The 22,455-nt window shown below is 31.7% G+C and overlaps 1 protein-coding gene across 1 annotated transcript in view; it reads right to left on the reverse strand.

Annotated features, from left to right (window-relative positions):
• Rictor (RPTOR independent companion of MTOR complex 2) overlaps positions 1–22,455 on the reverse strand; it is a 126,080-nt gene that overhangs the window by 17,868 nt on the left and 85,757 nt on the right. The window contains 17 exon segments of the mRNA XM_053743412.1: positions 5,551–5,629; positions 6,188–6,264; positions 6,433–6,597; positions 6,994–7,120; positions 7,562–7,761; positions 8,138–8,273; positions 9,352–9,398; positions 9,513–9,614; positions 9,883–10,048; positions 11,983–12,083; positions 13,788–13,868; positions 14,007–14,073; positions 14,185–14,275; positions 14,774–14,861; positions 16,005–16,087; positions 19,661–19,728; positions 20,738–20,805. Of these exon segments, the coding sequence (XP_053599387.1) occupies positions 5,551–5,629; positions 6,188–6,264; positions 6,433–6,597; positions 6,994–7,120; positions 7,562–7,761; positions 8,138–8,273; positions 9,352–9,398; positions 9,513–9,614; positions 9,883–10,048; positions 11,983–12,083; positions 13,788–13,868; positions 14,007–14,073; positions 14,185–14,275; positions 14,774–14,861; positions 16,005–16,087; positions 19,661–19,728; positions 20,738–20,805 (1,746 nt within the window).

A 22,455-nucleotide genomic window follows, 5' to 3' on the forward strand; every position in this document is an offset into this window, starting at 1 on the left:
ATGTATTAGAAATTAAAAGTTCAAAGCTGGGTATGCGTGCATATGTCTGTAATTCCAGTTACTCAGAGGCTCAGGCATGAGGACCCCCAAATTTTAGGCTAGCCTGGACAACTTAGAAGAGGCTGTCCCAAAACAAAAAAGGGAAGGGGATGTAGCTCAGTGTAAGAGTGCCCTTAGATTCAATTCCCAATACCACAAATAAGTAAATAAAATAAATAAATAAACTAATAAATAAATTCCAATATATCTTTTGCCCAAACAATTATACTTCCAGAAAATAAGGGGGCAGAATACTATTTTGATTTCAGGGAGTTGCCTGAATGCCCTACTTTTACAGTCTTTAAAACCTTTTCTATTTTTATAGTTTTGTATTTACTTTGCAATAGTAATGAAGTTTTAATTATATATTATCACTATACTTTCCTCTGTATAAATCTTATTGAGGTAAGTGTTTGAACTTTTATAGGATTAGTTACATCCTTATGGAATGCTTGGTTAATCTTTTAACCACTGGCATTTGGAAAACACTAATGAAAGTCAGGGACATAGTTTAAAACTGTGGAATGGGTTAAGTTTTTGATGTAGATCATCTTTCTGGGGAGGGATTGGGGACTGAACCCAGGGGTGCTTTACCACTGAGCTACATCCCTAGTACTCTCCCTCTTTTTAAATTTTGAGACAGGGTCTAAGTTGCTTAGGGCCCTGTTAAATTGCTTAGGCTGGCAAGCTTGCATTCTCCTGCCTCAGCCTCCTGAGTTACTGGGATTACAGACGTGTGCTACCTTGCCCTGCTGATGTGGAACATCTTGAGGATTCTGCCCAAAAGATAATGGAAGGACAAGGAGACCTGTGCTGCCCCACCTATCTGTATACCCTCAACCCTACAACGAGGAGTGGACCTTTAGCTAAGTAGGTAGCCAAAAGACCACTGCTCTTGTCAAGGGAACTGCAAATGAGAGATAACTAGACGTTAGATTATTGTGGAATTCATGAAAGTAATCCTCAAATAACAGACTCAACATTTGAAATCTGTTACACTCATGGCTAACAACCCTGCATAATTATTACTATTATTATTATTATTATTATTATACTGTTTCTGACCCCTTACTTCTTTCTCCTCCTACTTCAAACCTGGAGAGGTCACAGAGTTACAGCTAGTAAATGAGGGTTAAAAATGAGCAATAAAGAGTGATGAAATTAATCGTATCTTTCCTCCACTGTAGGTTTTTTAGTCTATATCAGCCTGTACTAGATGAGAGGAGTAAAACTGAGTGAGTGGAATTTTAATACTATGCTAGCTTCGATATTTTATTACTTTGGAAAAGAAACAAACTGTTTATGTTTACTAGCTGAAAAGAAAAGCTATATGATCTGTCCAAAAGCCCATTCAGGAACAAGGAGAAAGAATCACACAGAACAGGTTTAAAGGTACAGTGGTGAAAAAGAAGAGTACTTCTTTCATGTTGGAGTCCAGATGGTTAAAAAAAAAAAAAAAAAAAAAAAAACAGTTAAAGAGAGTAAAAAAAAATCAAAGAAATAAGAAGTAACTATAAAATAAAATGCTTTCCAAAACAATACCACTAATAGACATAATTAGCAAGAGTCAAAAACAGAAGATCAAAGAAAGGTAATACCAAATCACCATCATAATTATGTCATGGTGTCAACAATGATTTAACTAAGGTTTTGAGTCATGAACTATCTGTTTATATTAATTATGTCTTTCCATTTTTTTTTTCAGGATGGGCAAACTTTTTCTATAAAAGGCCAGAGAGTAAATATTTTAGGTTTTGTAGGCCATATACAGCTGTCACCCCTATCAACTATCACTTTAGAGACAAAGCAGCTACAGGTAATAAAGAAATAAGAATATATGCATTTTAAATACACTGAAATAAAAATTTCATAATTTTCACTTGTCACAAAGTACCATTATTCTTTTGATTTTTTTTCATCATTTAAAGATAAAAACTATGCTCAGCAGGTTACACTAAAACAGGCAGTGGATTCTTTGGCCTCAGTGGGTCATAATTTGCCAATCTCTGACTAAACAATGATCTCAGATTAAAAAAAGTCTCAATAAAATAATTAAAAGTAAACTAAAGGAAGAGATTCATATTTAACCAAAATTTCTGAAAACCAATCAATCTCTAATTGGTAGAAAATACCAGGAATAATAGTGTTCCTCTGAACTATAGAAAAGAGAAGAAAAGTGATCTTAGATACCTTATTACTGTGATTACACCAGCATCTACAGGACACATATATGTGGCTGAACGCGCTAATGTCACCACAGTCCACTCTAACCAATCCAAAAAGTTGATAGCTACCCTAAAAGTCAACTTTCTAAGTTAGTTAAGAGAGGAAAGAAAAGTGTTTTCCTCCCTCCTATCTTCAAATTGACTTTCCCAATTCTCTATGGAATCTTCAACCTTTCTAACAGGAAGAGTTCTCTCTACTTCTTAGACAAATCTCTTCATCTGTGTTTTTGATACATCCTCTTCCTAGTCAGGAATCCACTTCATCAACTGTTCCCTCTCTTCCTGTTAGTCTCTCTTGTCTCACTAGGTAAAAAAATAAATAATTCCAACTTCCTCACTTCTTAAAATAAAAGATTTAAACCGTTTGCCTACTTCATGACCTGCTATATGCTACTGAAGGAAATCAAGAGTAGAAAGAGCATGAGCTTTGGGCTCAGAAAGAACGAGTTAGTGCCTGTTCTCTTATGCTCATGTTTGGTGATCTAGAATTAATTAGCATGATCTTGTCAGCCTCAACATTTTCATTCACAAAATTAGAAATAACAGAATGCATTTCATAGGACTGTTGTGAGGATTACATAAAAAAACACTTCAAAAGTGCTACGTCTAATGGTAAGCAATGTTTTCTTCCCTTCTCTAATAAAGAGACTGCATTTAACTATGATTTTATACCTTCCATTTGCTGCTTAAACTAATGTATCTGCAATTCAGCAAATTTACAACTTTTTACTAAAACTGCAATAGTAAAATTCACCAATGACCTAATCATCCAATTTAACAGCCTATCTTACAGTTTTCATCTAATGTGACTTCACTGGCCTCTCCTTCCTGAATCATACTTCACTGATGTTATTCTTTGTTTTTTTTTTTTTTTTTTTTTGGTGGGGAGTGGGTGGATACCGAGGATCAAACTCAGAGGCACTTGGCCACTGAGCCACATCTCCAGCCCTATTTTGTACTTTGTTTAGAGACAAGGTCTCACTGAGTTGCTGAGCATCTCACTTTTCCTGAGGCTGGCTTTGAACTCTAGATTCTACTGCCTCAGCCTCCGGAGCCTGTGGGATTACAGACGTTCACCACCTCGCCCAGCTGACACCACTCTTTCTGATGATTTTTTTCCCATTGTTCTTTTCTTCCCCTTATTAAGCCAGGTGTTCCCTAGGGGAAAATGCTGTCCTCTCTTTTTGTTCTTGACGTTTCTCTAGTGACCTCATTCATTTCATGTTTCAACTACTACTATATACTGTCATCTTCTACACATATCTAAACTCCAGACCTATACTTTCAAATATTTCCTAGATACCATCATTAGGTCATCCCACAGGAAACAGTTCAACGTATTCAAAATTCCCTATCATACAGCAAACCACTTTTTGTAATTATGATCTCTTAATGATAATCCATTATAATTCAGTCATTGAATTAGAAACCTTGTTAAATCATACTGGAATCCTCGCTCACAAATGTTCGCTCACTGTATACAACCAACTCACAAAGCCTGTCCATCTTATTTTTAAAATGCCCAGAAAATGTATCCTTGCCTATCAACCTATCACTAAAGTTTAGTCCCTCATCAATTCTTGCTTATAAACTAGTGTCAATATGCCTAGACCTTTCCTTTGATAATCAGACTTCTGATTCTACGCTGCAATCCATCATGTATCTAAAGCATACTTTTGACTGTGATAACTATTTAAAGACTTACAATGATTTAACTAAATAGTATAAAATTGAATCCCTTAGTATGATTTAATGTAGCTTGAAAATCCCACTTGTTCTAGCCCCAACTACACTGGAATATGGCTTTCTTCACAAGTCTACGAAGTTTCAATAACCTATACAAATGTATTCTGTTTCCTCTTTCTGAGTACTCTTTTTTTTTAAATTTTTTTTAGTTGTCTATGGATCTTTATTTTATTTATTCACTTATTTATATGTGGTGCTGAGGACTGAACACAGGGTATCTATCACACATGCCAGGCAACTGCTGTACCACTGAGCCACACTCCAGTCCTGGAGTACTCTTTTTACAATTTATTTGCTCCTCAAGACTATTTGAAATATCACATTCTCCACTGAGCCTGTCCAACATTTCTTTTGCTAGTCCCTAAGGCAGGATCATTAATCTCTCCTTTGCACTCCCATACGCACTTGTACATGTCTTTGCTATAGCACTTTCATTTTACTCTTATTACCTAAGCATTGAACCAGATTTGCTAAATTATTTCCTAATTTGTCTAACACGACAATTAATTTTATTTTACAGTAACAGTTAAGTTTAAATGTATTCTATTTAAAATAAAAAATGATCATGTCTTGTCTCAGCTCTCCAATTCATCAATTTTTGAAAGACTTCATGCCTGAAACTGTAAGCTTTAAAGTTTTAGTACTTTTCATTTGCTTTTTGTTTGTTTGCTTTTACTGGTACTTAGGATTAAACCCAAAGGAACTCTCCCACTGAGCTACATTCCAAGCCCTTTTTATTTTTTATTTTGAGAAAGAGTCACTAACTAAGTTGTCCAGCCTGGTCTTGAATATGGGATCCTCCTGCCTTAGCCTCTGAGTCACTGGGAATACCGGCATGATGTAATACCCTAAAACTATTTAAACGAAGGAAAAAAGGATAAATGGTCTCAAATGATAGAAATCTAAAAATATTTATAATGGTATAGATTATTTTGTTCATGGGTTTTCTAAGATGCTTTAACATAATGCCACAAACAAAATAATGAAGCCACAGGGATAACCAGCTAAAGAAAAGTTAAGAAATTATCTAATAGCTTCAAGCTACTCCATTCTTACTAGGTTTCCCTACTACCTACAACAAGAAGTTTGTTCTGATTCATATAAAGTAGCATCCTAAAAGAAAGTTAAATTAGATGATTATATTTGCTTAACTATAACAGTTTTTCATTTTCCTTCATTTGGAACACTATTTTAGTTTCAGCATAAAAGCACACATGCAAAGTTGTCGTCTATATAAAGGACCCAAGAATAAAAGAAATAATGGTAAAATAGGATTGACAAATTAAAAATAATACATAAAATCAACTGAGTTTAAAGGAAAATTTCAATAGGATCAAGTTAAAAGTTTACTATATAATAATAATTATACTTAAAAATGGATAAATACATAGAAATTAGGACTGTGTTTAAATATGAATGTTTAAATATTTAATCTCATTAGTTTTAAAACACTGATGATATGAAAAAAACCTTCTAAATTCACAAATCTATTTCCCAAAATAAAAACAAGCAAATTAAACCTTATTCAATAACAAGTTACCTTGTGCCACTTTTCTAACTGTTTTGCTACATAACCTCTTTCATTCAGGTAGGAAAACCCTTTTGGAATGGAGAGAAATCTGTAAATTAAAACAAGACATAGGTTTTTTTTTTTTTAATTTTTACAGACTGCATTTTGATTCATTGCACACAAATGGGGTACAACTTTTTGTTTCTATAGTTTTTCAAGATGTACATGCATACCGTTCATGTAGTCATACACGTAAACAGGGTAATGACAAAATATTTTTAAAGAGCTAAAATAACTCAAACAAAAAATATGATTAAGGAGCTAAAAGATTTTAGGAACAGCTACCCTGTAAAGTGAAAAGGTCAATGATAAATTTACCAGGTTTCAATTATAAACAATTTTCCAATCTTTGCAAATCATATAAACCTAATCAAAGACAATGTCATGAAAAGTATGAGAAAAAGAAAATACAAAACATTTAAGAAAAATAATGAACAGAGTTTCAATATTATAGAATGTCTATGATTAAAATAGGCATATTTCAGAAGATAAGAGGTAAACTAATTCAGAGTAGGGTTCCTATTCAGATTTGAACCCAGCTTTAATATACACTACCAAAGAGAAGACAACAGAAAATATAGCCAAAGAAAATTTACTTAAAATCTACCTTAGGAGGAGAAGCAAACCCTTGTCCCCAAGGTGGGATAAAGCTGGCTTCATCTGAATAAGAGCATGAAGATTGGCCTAAAAGAGATTATTTGACAAATTAACATTTATACAAAGATAGCACGTTCTTTTTTCCAAAATGCATATCTTATATACATTTTACTTTCATAAAATTGTCAATTAAAATAAAATATTTTAATAGAAATTCATGTCTAAGTATTTCATTATTAAAAAATAAACCTTCACCTTGTCTTCACAAGCTTCGTCGAGGATATCCAGAGCTTCAGAAGAAATTGTTTTGTTTTTATCATGTAGCTGAGTCACTAGTAACTCAATTCCCCAATTATTGAAGAATTCAACATTAGCTCTCAATAATACCCTCAAGTGTTTTGTTGCATATAGCCTGCAGGCCTATAAAGATAAATGAATACATTAAAACACACACACACAGACTTGAACCATGTATAGCCTATTTGATTTTATTTTGGGAAAGTTCTGATACTTGAAAAAGGCAGAAAGAATGGAATTGATGGTCTAGTTCTTAATACTTATTTACTACTAGTAAAATAAAATACTTCTCTTTCCACCTAGTAGCTTCATCCTTTTTGATTAAAAAAATACATATATACATATACACACATACACACAGATATTATGTGGAGGAGTTCCTCAGAGGAACTAGAATTTTAAAGTACACTGAATTCACATCCCGTATTCTTAGAATTTATAATTTTACTTAGTCTAAAATTCACAAAGTACTGAATTAATTGGTTATAAAAAATACAGTTTTATTGCCTATGTACTCACATCAGTAGCTGCTGTTAGGATTTTTGATAGAATGACTCTAGCTAATCCATCTCTGCTATAGTCCAAGCTAGAAACAGTCAGTTTTAGCAAGTGATCCTGGTTTTTCAAGGAGCAAAGATTTAACAGGCTTAAAAAAAACAAGGAAAAAGATAATGAAGGTTAATAGAAATTACTATAATAATTCACTAATTTAACAAAATTTTCAGCTTTATTAAAATGTAGTTGAGAAATAAAAAAATATAAATATTCACATATTCAAGGTGTATAATGTGGTGACAAGAGAATATATATACCTTGATTACTACAATGAGATTAATACATGCATCATATAGTTACCAATTTTTTTGTGTGTGGGTAAGGAGGTATGAAGACAATTCAACATATATTTTTAAATTCCTAGTATCAATAAGGATTTGTGAAAGAAAACATTTAAGCCAAACATCACATAAAACTAATTTATAATCTTTTTTAAAGAAATAAAAGAATTAAAACAAATTTTGATTTTTAAGAAATAGAACAATTAAAACATTTTTAGGTATAAGATACAACAAAATCTAGGGATGCTCACCACTGAAATACACTGCATTTTTCCAGCATTTTGACTCCATGAGGGTGGCAAGAAAGTGTTCCAATAAATAAAAAGTAGTGTTGACTAAGAGTAGTCAATAGACCATTATTTTGAAGACTTCTTTCAGGTTTCATTCCAGATGAGGCATTGAGCCACTGAACAATATCCTTTACAAGATCTTCTAAATATCCTTGCCCATCCTATAACCAAAAAAAAAAAAAAATCAAGTGCAAAAACTTTAATAACAATCATGAGTTTCTAATAAGAGACAATAATCACTGGGTCCCTGTTATTTTCAATCCCATTTAACATAAGACTACCTGTAGATGGATATATTCTCCATTTTACAAAAGAGTAAAACAAGTCTCCTAGAGGGCAGATAATTGCTAACTGTCTCATTTCCAGCTAATTACTAATTTGAAATTCAAATCTAGGTCTGGTCTGAATTAATTTCTTATGTTTCTAAATATATCCTTATGTCTACTTAGAAATAAAGGCAAAAAGAGGGTGGTAACAGTAAAAGAAGGGCAAACTGAACAAAAAAAAATTTGCTCTGAAAATATTCAGAGTTCTTACCTCTTCAGACTCAAGAAGAAATTCTGTAAATTGGCAACCAACCACTGTGAGCTGCTTGGACTTGGTAAAATCCAAATCCAAGTTGGCATACAATTTACTGCTGGGCTTATAAAAATAAAGAAGTCTTCTTACAAACCTAAAATCAAAATAAAATTAGCAACGAAGTGAGAAAATACCAAAAAGTTTTAAGAATTTTCACCAAAGGTCACAAAGAATATGTTTTGTGTCTGAACCACTGGAGTAAATGGTTAGGAAACTTAATAAACACATTTGGTACATTTTACCAAAAAGAAATTTTCATTGTAAAGAATATCTTTAAGGAATAAGAACTTTACAGTGAATTTTACAGGCAACCGAATTTATGGACATAATTTGTAATACTGGAATAATTTTCAACTATGGGTTCTAGGCTTCCTTTTAATTTAGTTCATTTTAATTTCATGCACTACAATCTAATCCAATAGGCAGAGCTAGGTCAAGGCATTAGGAAAACAAATTTCAAAAAGTCATCATTTCTGTTCTCAAGGAGTATGAAAAGTTAGTACTAAGTTTCTTAATTTCAGTGTATTTTTTATGTTCTGTGTATTCCTCAGAACTTGATACAGATATTAAATTATATATCATGAGAAGATGAACACACTGAAAAAATGTTAATGACAACTTCTCAAATATAAAGTAAGGCCCTCTTATCCAATGAGATCAGTATGGGATCAGCTGGTTAGCTGAAATTCAAAAGTAAAAAAGCATGGTGAGAACAGCACAGTCTGAAGTGTTCTATATGATATGACCATTAGTATGTTTTACAAATGGTTTAGGTAAAGAGAGTGTTAAGACGAAGAAGAATATATAACTCTCCAAAGTCCGACATAAGTAAAAGTAGATATTGTATATCAAATCACTCTCGTTTGTTAGAGTTAAGACCACTACACAGTTGGTATTAATCCAATTTAAAATACTTATCTCAACAAATTCCTTTGACCCAAAACTAAGAGCAGAAATATATAACTAGAAAAAGAATTAGTTGGTGTGTTTTGATTAATTAAAATAAGACTACACATAAAAATGTATGGATGTACCTGTTAAAAACAAATTATTAAAATGTATGTATCTATGTCTGTCTCTTTAAAACACTAATTTCTACTTTTAGCATGTATTATGCATAATATAATCCAAATCTAAGTTCTTTATTTAAAGGCACAATAGTTTTTACATACCTGTGCAACTGTTCATCTTTATAGTTCCTTAGATTTACATTTGGCCACTAAAATAAAATAACATTATATGTTATTTATCAACTCCCAAGCACATAACTGTAATAAATTATAATAATAAAATGAAGACAATCAATTCATCACCATGAAGTTTCTTGTCATACCTTAAGAATGGTCCCTATAAGATTCCAATTCCATTCAAGATTCTCTTTATGTTGAAGGACTTGGCTATCCCTAAGGTTCATTAAAAGAGCTTCCTCTGTGTCCTAAAATCACCAAAAAGTAATAGGATAATCAAGGCCAACTGTCCTCACATCAGAAAACTAAGTTCAAATTTTAAAAATAAAAAAAAAGATGTTTCATTTAAGAGATTATCAAAGTTTTTAATTTTAAAGGGTTATAAAAACCCAGTTCTAAACTGCCCAGTCATTGTAAAACTAAAAGCCATCTGAAAATCAATTCATATGAATGAAACAGGAAAACTAAAACAAGTACAGGTATACTAAACTTCAGTGGTTAAAAATTAGCTAGTACCTTAAGAACAAATATATCTTTCTGAACTCGAAGATACTGATCCCGTTTCTGATGTGTTGCAATTGCTTTTTGAATAATGTGATCTAAATGAAGGCTGTAAGGCTTAGGTCCTCGTTTCTTCATTTCATGGAAGCGTTTTAAACAATTTAGTGCTGCACTGGCTCGCCTAATGAGAAAAAAAATCAATTAATACTACAATAAGATTAGCAAAATTTTAAAGCAATTATTTTGGTAACTGTTATAGTTTGGATATGAAGTCTCACCCAAAAGACTCTTGAAGGCTTGGGTCCCCAATGCGCTAATGGTTGGAGGTGAGACTTTTAAGAAATGACTGGTTCACAAGAGCTCCAAACTGATCACTGGATTTATCCATTTGATGGACTAATAATTTGAATGCTATTGAGAGGTGATGGAAACTACAGGAGGTGGAACCTATTTGGAGGAAGTAGGTCACTGAAAGCAAGTTCTGAAAGGGCATTTCTTGTGCCTGGTCCCCACAGACTCTACTTGTGCTTCCTGGCTGCCATGAGCTGGGCAGCTTTCCTCTACCATGTCCTTCCATTGTGATGTTCTGCCTAATCTCAGGTCCAAAGCAATGGAGCTAGCAGATGATGGACTGAAACCGCTGTTAACTGTGAGCCCCAAATCCTCTTCTAAGTTGTCTTTCTAAGGTATTTTTCAGTGACAAGAAGTTGACTAACACAGCAACTCATTAAAACTTACATAAATTCAGCGATAGAGATTATTATTAAAAATGTGAAATACTAGGGCAAATTTAAAACACAAAAGATTGCTGATTTACATGAAGAAACACTGATTACTTAGACTCAAACATGCACTTACTAACCTCTTTAAGGTGACAGGCCCCTCTTACATAATGCTTTTAAGAATTCCTTTCACAAAGTCAAAAACCTAGTTTTCTATATTTTCTTATATAATTTTAATGCTTTGTTTTTTATGTGTAAGTCCTTAATCCACTTCAAAGTGACTTTTTGTTTATTGGGTGAGGATGCAATATTATTTCACTGTATTTAATCAAGGAGCCCAGTATCAAGGGAATGGTCTCCATTTTCTGCATTTATTTGTAATTATAAATAGTATCGTGGTGACCATAATTTGACCTATAGTGTAGGTCTACCAAATTCTAAGAAAGTACAATTTTTTTCCCATTGTGAAACTATAAAGCCTGAAAGTACCATTATTGATGTTAGTCTAAAGTCAGAGCTAAGATAATTCCTAATATCCTCAGTTTATAATACAACTTCAGTCTATTAAGTAATAGTATTTTCATTAACAAAATTAATAGTTTATTATTTACTTATAGAAAGATTCATATGTGTACTTTTGTATCAATACAGCTAATCTAATTAAACTTCTAAAGAATACAAAATAATACAAATCTGTAGTCTGAATAGCTAATGAACTACATTTCGCTACTATCAAGAAAAAAAGTATCTACATATATAATAACCAAAAACAGTGCAGACATACCTATTAGACATAATCTTTACCAAAAATTTAAAAGTCCTATTAGCACTTCCCATCTTTTATACTGTATTACTAGTACTAAAATTCCAGTACAGCTATAGTTATATCACTATCCTTTTGTTTATAAATTCTGTGTTTGTAATATCTCTTTCTGTATCAAGAATTCAACTGACTGCTATGCCTATAATAGGGGCTACTAAATTTCAACATTATTAACCACACAAGTAAAACAATATACTGATAGACTTTGTGATCTGAAAATTTGAAATAATTCATACACATTTTAAAGAGCTTAAATTGCTACTTGAAACGTAAAATTACTTAAAAAAAACTCTCAACCAACATTTTAAGTCATGTAGTAATAAGTTGTATCTTTGTCCAGAAACATAAGGAAAAGAAGGTGATTTTACTATACTATTAATACTTTGTATTCTAAAATACAAATTATTAAATACTTGAGAAGCATTAATTTTACCTGTTATTTATAAGGCTTCTCTAAAGGAATTTCCAAAGAACCCATTTCTATTACTTTTTTTAAAAAAAGAAGAGAAGGTAACCTAAGTGGAAATTACATACACTAAACATAAGTGTTGCAAGAACTCTGATACTTACAGTCTCTTTTCCTTGGGGATATCAAAGGATGCAGCCATATTCATTAGAGTTGGCAAGCAGTGCAAATGATGGCTATGTGAATGAGGAAGAATTGTGTTTGCCTAAAATAAAACATGATATATTGGAAATAAAACAAGATTTTAGAAAAAGAAATATTTTACATTTAAAGTTACTTGCTCCCATATATTACACTAAACTTATTCTGCAAAAAAAAAAAAAAAAAAAAAGTTACTTGCAGATACTATATTCAAGACCATTGAAAACTGAGGTTTTTTTAATTAAATTATTTCCCCAATACTTATCATTTTTATATTATCTACTTTTACTAACAATGAAATACAACAAATACACAGAAAGACATTAATAAAACCACTGATTTTAATAGATCCTTTACTAAATTATGACTTCTTAGTGGCAGTCAATTAAACTCAATTCTTAAGTGATTTGCAAGGATTATATAGCAAAACATTACAGAACTGTACTGAATTCATGTTAAAAATAACATTTAAAATGCCAAATGCAATATCAAAACTTAGGAGTTGACATAAGTTTTAAGTAACACTTTCTCAGAATAGGTTTGTCTCACATATCAACAATCTTGAAATAAAGAAACTAACTTCTGCTTTCCAAACAAAATCTCACATACAACTTGCTTTCTAGCAATGAGGATAGGTAAGTTAATTAAATATGTAAGAGAAAAGATATAAGAATAATACAGAATGAACTAGTACTGCTATATTTTAAATTGGCTGGCTTTTATGTTTCAAGAGAATCACAGAATTCTGGTATATGAGCAAAAGGAAAGAGATAAAATTTATAAAAGCAAATAATTCTGGATATTGGTTCCTTACAGGAAATGACATTGTAAGAATTAAAATAATCAGATCTAAGAACCTGAAATACTATTTAATTCATTCATGGTTTGAGGGAAAATAGAACAAGTGGCTGAATAATTCGCTGATCAAAAAAAGTGTTAACATTAAACTATGTTTAATTTTCTTTATCTTACTCACATACATGGGCTAACTGTTATGGAGGCATGAAGATAGCAACAGAAAGAAGAGGAGGGAACACAAGCCAAAACAAAACAAAACTTTTTAAAAAATTCTAAAAGTTTTCCCACTGGATCATTTTTGTGATGAATTTGAAGTGATTCTTTTATTTTACCAAGCAGTAGGTGACCTAGAAATATAAATTTCTATTATGTATAGCATGCAAATGAGCAGAGTTTCCTCTTTGCTTAATTTGCTGAGAGAATGATCACATCAATTTTCTAGCACTTAATAATAAGTAGTAATAATTATTAGTAGTACCTAGTGTCAGAAAATCATAGTGCCACCCAGTCCCAACTAAAAGAATTCTCATCCTCTGAACCTCAAATTAAAAGTTCACCAATAACACTGATATCCAAACATGAAAATTATGAAATTTTTGCAAAAAAGATTCTAAAATTCGGGCACTGGCTATAATGTACTGATTATATTTCCAGATGACTGAAATAATATCTACAGCTTTATAATTTCTTTTTTTTAGGTAGGAAGTCTTTCTAAAAGCAACCAAGATTTACAGAACTAAAATATCCATATCAAAAATTAGTATAAAAATATAACATTCAGTACTTTGTATTTTCTATATTTGTTCCATTAATAAAATCAGCTGAGATATATTTATATATGTATATATAAAAACATACAAAATGCAAAACTTTATTTTTTGACATACTATAAAGCAACACTAAAATGATCCCTTTTATAAATCATAACATTAAAAGTATGAAACATACAATGAGAAGTTGCTAAACTTACCATATGTAACAGCTCTCCTAGAAGGATAGTAGCTCTAACTGAGATATGGTCATCACTGTTCGTTATCACTTCAACCAAACCCTATGAAAATTAAAATACTATTGTAAAATAATATACATGAACATATTTATTCATCAGATGTGCTTTTTACTCTGAAAGAATTCTGCTAGAGAAAATAAAATAAACAAAATAGAATAAAATGAGGTTTTTAAGTCTTACTTCTAAAAGTCCATTACGAATAAACGCAGAGAGTATCAATGCCAAATAATTATCCATGAGATCTGGCCTGGAAAAAAACAGCACATAAATAATTTAAAGAATGTTTCATATACTACACTGTCTTACATAAAACAGTAAAGGTAATAATTTGGAACCATATTTTATATTTAAATTCTACCTGGATCTGGCACGATGAGGAAGAATAGTTTTTGCCTCAGCTGCTACAAAGCCATCTGAAAGCCTCCAACTATCTTGGAACCTTCCTGGATCTAAAGTTGTTAAAATTACATAGTTAAAAGATTAGATAACACTGAAACACTTCAGTTAAGTATAGAATCATCAGTCAGCCTGACTACATCAAGAATCCCAAAGAGTTCTCTGATGAAGAAACAATACACTCAAAAAGACATACAAAAAACAATTTATATAAAGTATGCACATCTAACTTCCTTTGTTTTGGAACTTAGGAGTCATTTGGTTAAAATAAGACAAAAATTAGATAACAGAAGAATTTTAGGTTTCTCTGTTCTTAGTTTCTTTCATTGCTTTCCCTAAGTTCATTGCTCACTTGTAAGAGATAGGATGGCAAAGAAGAAATTAAAATTTCTTAGTGTTAGGAATTTATGTTAATTTCAAGCCATACTTGTGCACTAAGAAAATAAAATGATGTTCAACATTAGTATTACACCTTTTAGGTATTTTATCTCCATTAGATAAGTCACTTTAAAGATTATAATAAGTAGATCTAAATGCTCTTCAATACTTACCCACGCTGAGAAGTGCTTCTATGAACTCCTCTGTTACAACAGGTAGAGGAAGACGAAATATATCATAAAGCACTTCAAGTAGACCCCGCTACAACAGCAAACAAATAGTTACTTATTTTTATGGAATATATCTTTATTCAAAGACTTTTAAAAATCCTATTCAAACAATAAAAACAAAACTATTGTTATGTGGAATATTAGTGTACCAAGACTATATTAATGAAGAGGTAACTATGGAATTCTTACTATATACATCATTTAATCTTTTCAAAAAAATCTTTCCCCATTGTACAATGAAAAATAGATTCCATGTTCTTTCCCACCTACAAGGTTAGTAGTTAACTGATGGGCTGGGGTGTGGTACAGTGGTGAGCACAAGGCCCTGGGGTTTGAACAACAACAACAACAACAAAAAAAAAAAAAAAAAAAAAAAAAAAAAGAAAGAAAGAAAGAAAAGAAAAGAAAAAAAAGTTAAACAAATAACCCCCACTTTTTGGTTCCTTACTCGGAGATTCCACATTTATAATCATATCTTTTCACTTCTATTATCTAAATGCTTTTTATTTCATACTTGAAGCAAGGCACAACTGGCCAAAATTTTCTAATTTTTTTCCACTCCAGGTTTGGTTTCAAAGGGCAAAAAGAAGGAACAAAATTAAAAAATTAAAATGAAAATATTTTAAGGAGAAAGGAAAAGAATCACTTGAGTTAATTCTTTTTAGCTCTAAACTTCATATGTTTTTACCTATTTATTACAAACTCCCTACATATCAATAATTTAGGGATATGGCTAATAAATCAATATATAATTTTAATCAAAATCACCATCTTCAAAATAAAAACTCATAGTATAAATACATAATATAAATTTCAAGGCACAGACATCTAAATACATCAGTTTTTTGCTAAATGTATTTCTGCAGTGTTTGAACCTTTTATAATGATACCTTTCTATTTGCTTGCATTATTAATGAATGAAGCATAATTAAATTTACATTTTCAACTTAATTTTTAAAATAATCATCATTCCTAACAGCAGAATTCTAAGTGATTACTATGGTATTTAGGGTTTAACTAAGTATTAAACACTCATGTATTTTCAAAATGCTCTACAATACAAATTAACAATGAGGGAAAAAAAACTCACCTGAAATTTTTTAAAAAAATCATTGATTTCCTGAATAATTTAATTCATTTCAGGAATGAAACAATCTCAATAACTTTTACCTACCCTTATTTCCATATTTGGTATGCAAAGCACTCCAATTAGAGATTGGATCCCAGAGTTTCCAGGTTTACACAAATTAATAATACCTAAGGATGATAAAAAGAAAAAAAGCCAGACATAAATTTCAAAAATAATCCTATAGTAATGTACCTTAACCTAAAATGTGACCTTTTTCCAAGCTAAATTATACTATTTTGTTATCATAATTAAAATCATGTAAGTGAAGTCCATTATAATCATTCTCTGTATTTTCCTATTGATTAGAGATTACCAATAACTTTATCATATAAATTCCTTTTTCAATTTCTGTTTCATATTCAGAAATTGATAAAAGCCCTGTTGGCTGATACTCCTTCTCTGGAAGTAAGAACTCAGGAGAGAATAAGACAATAGTGTGTCTCCTCTATTTAATGTGCCCCAGTCTAAAGTGGAAAACTGCATGACATTTGTCTTTTAAAGTTTAATTCTAAAATTTATTGAATACACAGAAGAGTGTAAGCAATAGATTTAAATAATATGGATCAAAAATGTTAAGTTACAGAACTAAAACAATTTTGAACATATTAAAATCATGTATCCCAAAAGATATGTAGGAGTCAGCTTGCTGACACATGCCTGTAAACTCAGCAACTTAGGAGGCTGAGGCAGGAGGACTGCAAGTTTGAGATCAGCCTCAGCAGTTTAGCAAGGCCCAAGGCAACTTAGTGAGACCCTATTTCAAAACAAAAAATAAAAAGGGCTGGGGATGTGGCTCAGGGTTTGAGCACCCCTGTGTTCAATACCTGGTACCAACAACAACAACAAAGTGAACAATGAATGTATATAATTATTCATCAGAGAAATGCAAATGAAACAGTACTTGTTATGGTTTGGATGTGAAATGTCCCCCAAAAGCTCACTAGTGAGACAATACAGGAAGGTTCAGAGGAGAAATGGCTGAGTTGTAAGAGTCTTGACCCAATCAGTGAATTAATCTCCTGAAAGGAAATAACTGAGTGGTAACTGAAGTGGTGGGGTACAGCTAGAGGAGGTTGGAATTGGGATGAGGCTTTAGGATATGTTTGTATCTGGCAAGTGGAGACTTCTCTCCCCCTGCTTCCTGATCATCCATATATGTTGCTTTCCTCTGCCACACTCTTCTGCCATGATGTTCTGCCTCACCTTGAGCACCAACAAATAAAGTCTGCCGTCTGTGGATTGAGACCTCTGAAACTGTGATCCCCCAAATAAACTTATCCTCTTCTACAATTGTTCTGGTCTGATCCTTTAGTCACAGCAGTGAAAAAGCTGACTGAAATAGTATTACATACCTACTTACTAATCTTGCTAAAATTAAAGATAATATTAAATGATAATGAGGATGCAGAGCAACTGCAACTTATACTTATTGCTAATGGGAGTATAAAACAGTACTTTATACTGAAGATAAATAGTGTGCATATTTAAGTATTTAGGAGTGAAAAGTACTGGTATCTCAAACTTACTTCAAGTTATTTAAGATGGACTCATGAAGGCACAGAGGAATGAAAGAGGGACAGACATTTAACAAAACAAATATGTGGTACACATACATGTGTGATCACTGTAAATTTAAAAAATTTATTTTAAATTTTTTTGTAGTAAAATGTCAGGAAAAATGTTTTTTAAAAAAGTCATATAGGATTGTAAAGTTCCTGTAACTTCTAGCTAAGCATATACGGATTGAGCGTCTCTTGTCTGAAATGCTTAGGACCAAGGAGTGCTTCAGACTTTAGAAATATTTGGACTTCTGAACATTTTCATGTATTTAATGAGGTATCTTAGGAAAGGAACTCAGGTTTAAACATGAAATTCATTTATATTTCATATACACCTTATTCACATAGCATGAAAGTAACTTTTTTTTTTTTTTTTTTGGTACTGGGGATTGAACCCAGGGCTGCTTAACCACCAAGCCACATCTCCAGCCCCGCCGCACCCCCCTTTTTAAAAAAAATTTATTTAGAGACAGGGTCTCGTTGAGTTGCTTATGGCCTTGATAAATTGCTGATTTTGGCTATGAACTTGAGATTCTCCTGCCTCAGCTTCCTGAGGATCCTCTGCTAGGATACAGGCGTGTACCACCGAGCCCGGCAGGTGTGAAGGTAATTTAATATAGTATTATTAGTATATTTGTGTTTTGACTATGACTCATCACATGAGGACAGGTATGGAATTTTCCACTTGTGGTGTCATGCAGGCACTCAAAAAACTTTGGATTGTGGGGCATTTTAGATTTTGTGTTAAGGATGTTCAATCTGCACATCTATACTTACGAACAATCTGTATGTTCTCTCTGGATTCAGAATCAAAATTCAAATTAAAACGTAATATGTAGAATTAGTTGCTTAAATCATCAAAATGGCATTTCTCAAACTCTAAGAGATGGTGAAGGATGATGATTTAACTATAGAAAAACAAAGTTATACTGAGTTTTGGAGTAAGAGAAAGTTAAGCTTGGCAGGATGATTGAGGTGGTTTCTATGTTGAGTGTGTCTGCCAAAGGTTCATGTGTCAGAAACCTAACATTCAACTTCATAAACTGAGTATCTGGGGGAAGGGTCTTTGTGAGGTTAGGATTTCATGAGCTTATAATGGTGGAGTCTGCACAATGATTTTATAAGAGGAAGAGAGACCCAAGGTAACACTTGCTCTGTCTCACAATGTGATGGTGATACTGTGCTCTTGGTCTTCTCAGTCTTTAGGACTGGTGAACTAAACAAAACTTAATTGTTTTTATGTACTACCCAGTCTCAGTGTTTTGTTGTAGCAACAGAAAACAGGTTAAAATAAATATAAAAAAGAAATATTACTATTAGGTCCTTTAAAATCCTTCGTTTGCCTATGAAGGCAATGGGAATAGGCAGCTATGACATATAGCAAGGTGGTGCTTTTTACCAAGGTGCTTAGAGGACAGAAGTCCCTGGAAATATACTGGTGAGGGGTCAAGTCTATGGCTGAAATAAACATTTGGATGGAAAAGATATTTTTGTCAGGTAGGGTTACTAAGTACATAGAAATGTTTAGGTAAATTGCTTAATTCTTTTCTAGGCTATGCCATCAATTATTTTATGAAACCAAGAAGGAAGAAGGTTAATTGTTAATAGAAAATAATGTAATGGTGGTATTATTTCATGAAAAAACATTTGCCTTTTATTCCACGGAAATTAATACAATTGGCAAAATGCCTACTCTCAAGCTTCTTAAATAACTTATTTGCATATTCAGGATATTACAATTATTTTTAAGTAACAATTTTTAATTACATATCTAACTAACATGAAAATTTTGCTTTTTTGGGGGGGCATTGTGTTTTGATGGGTGGGTTATAGACCATGCTTAACTTTTCTTGAATTGTCCCTTAACTTTTTCTTAAGTTGCTTAATTTTTCTTCAGTTAGCACAGTGACTTGTAAATAGTTAACAAATATGTATACTGAATAAAAACTAGTTGTTTCCTATTCACTATTACAAGTTTTCTTCCACTAGTTTTAATACTTTTGTATGAATTCTTTGGTTCAAATAATGTTAATAGTAAGATTATATTAACATTTAAATTAGATGCAACAATAATAAGTTAACTTTTGAAAACACCAGTCAAGTTTTTCTTCTTTTATGGACTACTAATGTGGAGTAACATACCTGCCCATGACCGGAATGTTGCAATGATTCCCATTTTACTGGCTAGAAACCGGGCTTCTCTGTCTTCTCTGTTGGGAAATGGGGAAGGATATCAAAGGTATATATACTATGTTAAAATAAAATGAGTTTTTACAGCTTCATCATCAGAATAAGAGCTATCACTGATGTTTAAATATTTACATATGAAATAAAAAACAAGATGTTAAAAAAGATATCTACCCCAAAGCCAATTACCCAGCTATAAAATGCACTTCTATTTAAAACTCAGCACATAGTTTTAAATAAATTATAAATTTTGCTATTCCTATTCAGTTCTATAGTCACTGCCTTTCTAAAAACTATTCTTAGATGAGATTTATTTAAACATTAGAGAGAAAAGGAATATACTTAATAACCATCTCTGTTGCAACGTTGCCCCTTAACAAAGAAAAGTACCACAGAAATCTCTGTTACTGCATTCTTTTATACAAATTTCAAAGTTCTGCCCCAAACTTAAATAATTTGAGCATTTTCAATGAGGAAGCTCAAAAATCTATATAGTCTTTGAAATGTTATTAAATAACTAGATACTATTATTACCAGCTTTCTACAATTGTATATTTAATTATTTAACAATAGTTAATTTTATTTTTCTATTTGTTAAACACATATTTATATTTGTTAAATATTTTTCATGGTTGAGTTCTGGTCAGTTTCAATGATTTACAGTAATCTGGTAACTCTTAATTTATGATCCTCCAAATATCCAGAGAGACAATGGTCTACTATTATTTCATTCTCCTAGTCTCTCAAAGTAATTATGCTAAAAATACATACAATGCAAAAATAAAGATCTAGGCTTCCATTGTATTGTATCTTATTTTTCTTTGAAATAAGAAATTTATCTTTAAATTTCCCAAAGTTTTCTTTTACTTTTTAAACTATAGTTAATGAGAGAAAAATTCATATAATTCAATGAAATAGGAAATTCATTTAAATTCATATTTCTCTGGCTCTATATGCAATCAGGCAAATGTAAAAGCTTTACTATTAATACATATAACATTTTATAAATTATTAGGAACCAGTGGTACTTACTTGAGCTGTCCTTCAGCTGTATCTGGACTATGTCTATAGTGAAAATCAGTATAGGGCGCTAAAATTCGCTAATTAAAAAAAAAAAAAAAGTAACAAAGAGCATGAAGTCTTTAATATAAAGAGCATTCAACCTATAAAAAGCTTAAATTAATTTCATTTCTCCATATCTTTAATTGGGATTACCATTTAAACTTCCTTCTTCAAATTCATCAAGAAATGTTAGGTGACTTTTTAAAGTAAAAATTGAATTTTTGAACATTTAACTTGAGATATAACAGATAAAAAGCAGTACACAAATAGTTGAATAAAAACTGTATTTTCTCTAGGTTGGCTTGGTAGTTACTTTGTTTCAGCATTATAAAGATGAAACTCTACAGCTAGTTTCCATTATTTCTACCGAGAAAATAAGCTGCTGGACTTTCCTCCTTTGAAGGAAATTACTCCCCATACCTCACAAGTGATTCTTAAGATTCACTGTCTTGACTTCAACAGTCTTACCATGATGTGCCTACATCTTTTTCCCTTCTGTGTTCTCTTATATGGGGTTTTCTGAGCTTTATAATCATGAAGTAATGCTGGTTTTAAAAATAGGGTTTGGGTCATTGTTTCTTTGGTTATTTGGTTCTGTCAATTTTCTCTCCTTTCCAAAGATTAAATTTTATTCCTTTTGCAGTGTTTATTTATTTTCCTTTTTTCTATGTTTTACTCCAGATATTTATTGGCCTTTCTTTCAGTTTACTATCCACATTTCCTTGTTCAAATTGAGTTTTCAATTTCACTGAATTTTTAATTCTAGGCATTACAATTTTCACTACTAGAATTTCCTTTTGATTCTTTTTATAGATCCAATTATATGGTGAAGTTTCTTCATTATTTCACCTATTTTTTCCTCTTCCTGAACAAATTGCCATAGTTGTTTTAAAGTCTTTTTCTTCTAACCTGAATAACCTTTTTTTTTTTTCTAACCTGAATTATGTATTATCTATGGAATGTTTTCTATTTGGGGTTTTCAATCTATGTGGTCCTGTGTCTTTTCGGAGGATTACACATTTTTGACTACCTGACACTGTGCATTTTATATAAGGATCCAAGTAATGTTATATTCCACCAAAGATGATTTATCCTTTCCTGCCATATAGTAGATTAAAGCAGCTGATCACTTTATCCTAATGACTAAGTGAGTTAAAATTAAGGTATGCTCCTGTGGCAATTTTGTTAAGATTAAGTATACCTCTGGCCTTCCTGTGTTTCTAATTATGTCCTTTGAGTGTTTTCAATAGATCTTATCAAGTACTTTTCTCTTTAGAAGTAAGAGAGTAGGATATTTTCAAACATATTTCACAAATTATGAACTGAGATCTTTAGCTAATCATTCAGAGAGCATCAAGAATTGCATAAATGTCAAGAACAGAAAATTAGCCAAGAAATATCCAGTTTTTTCATTTTAGCACCATACTACAACCAAAAGCTCTTCTAGTTTTTCTGAATCCAGCATGCAAGAGCCTACCTGTATTTTCAGTGTCCAACAACTACACCCTAAACAACAAGCAGCTCTAGAAAAAAAGCTCTTGCATATTAGTGTACATTCACTAGAAACAGACACCAGAGTAAACTAAAAAAGGGATTTTAAAAAATATTTAAGTTAATTAACACATCTGTTTTAACAGGAAGGCTGTCTGGGCCTAACAGAGAGCACTGTTCATTGGTTTTTAGAAAAG

Source organism: Sciurus carolinensis, chromosome 6 (assembly GCF_902686445.1).
Source record: "Sciurus carolinensis chromosome 6, mSciCar1.2, whole genome shotgun sequence".
In the NCBI taxonomy this organism is placed as follows: Eukaryota; Metazoa; Chordata; class Mammalia; order Rodentia; family Sciuridae; genus Sciurus; species Sciurus carolinensis.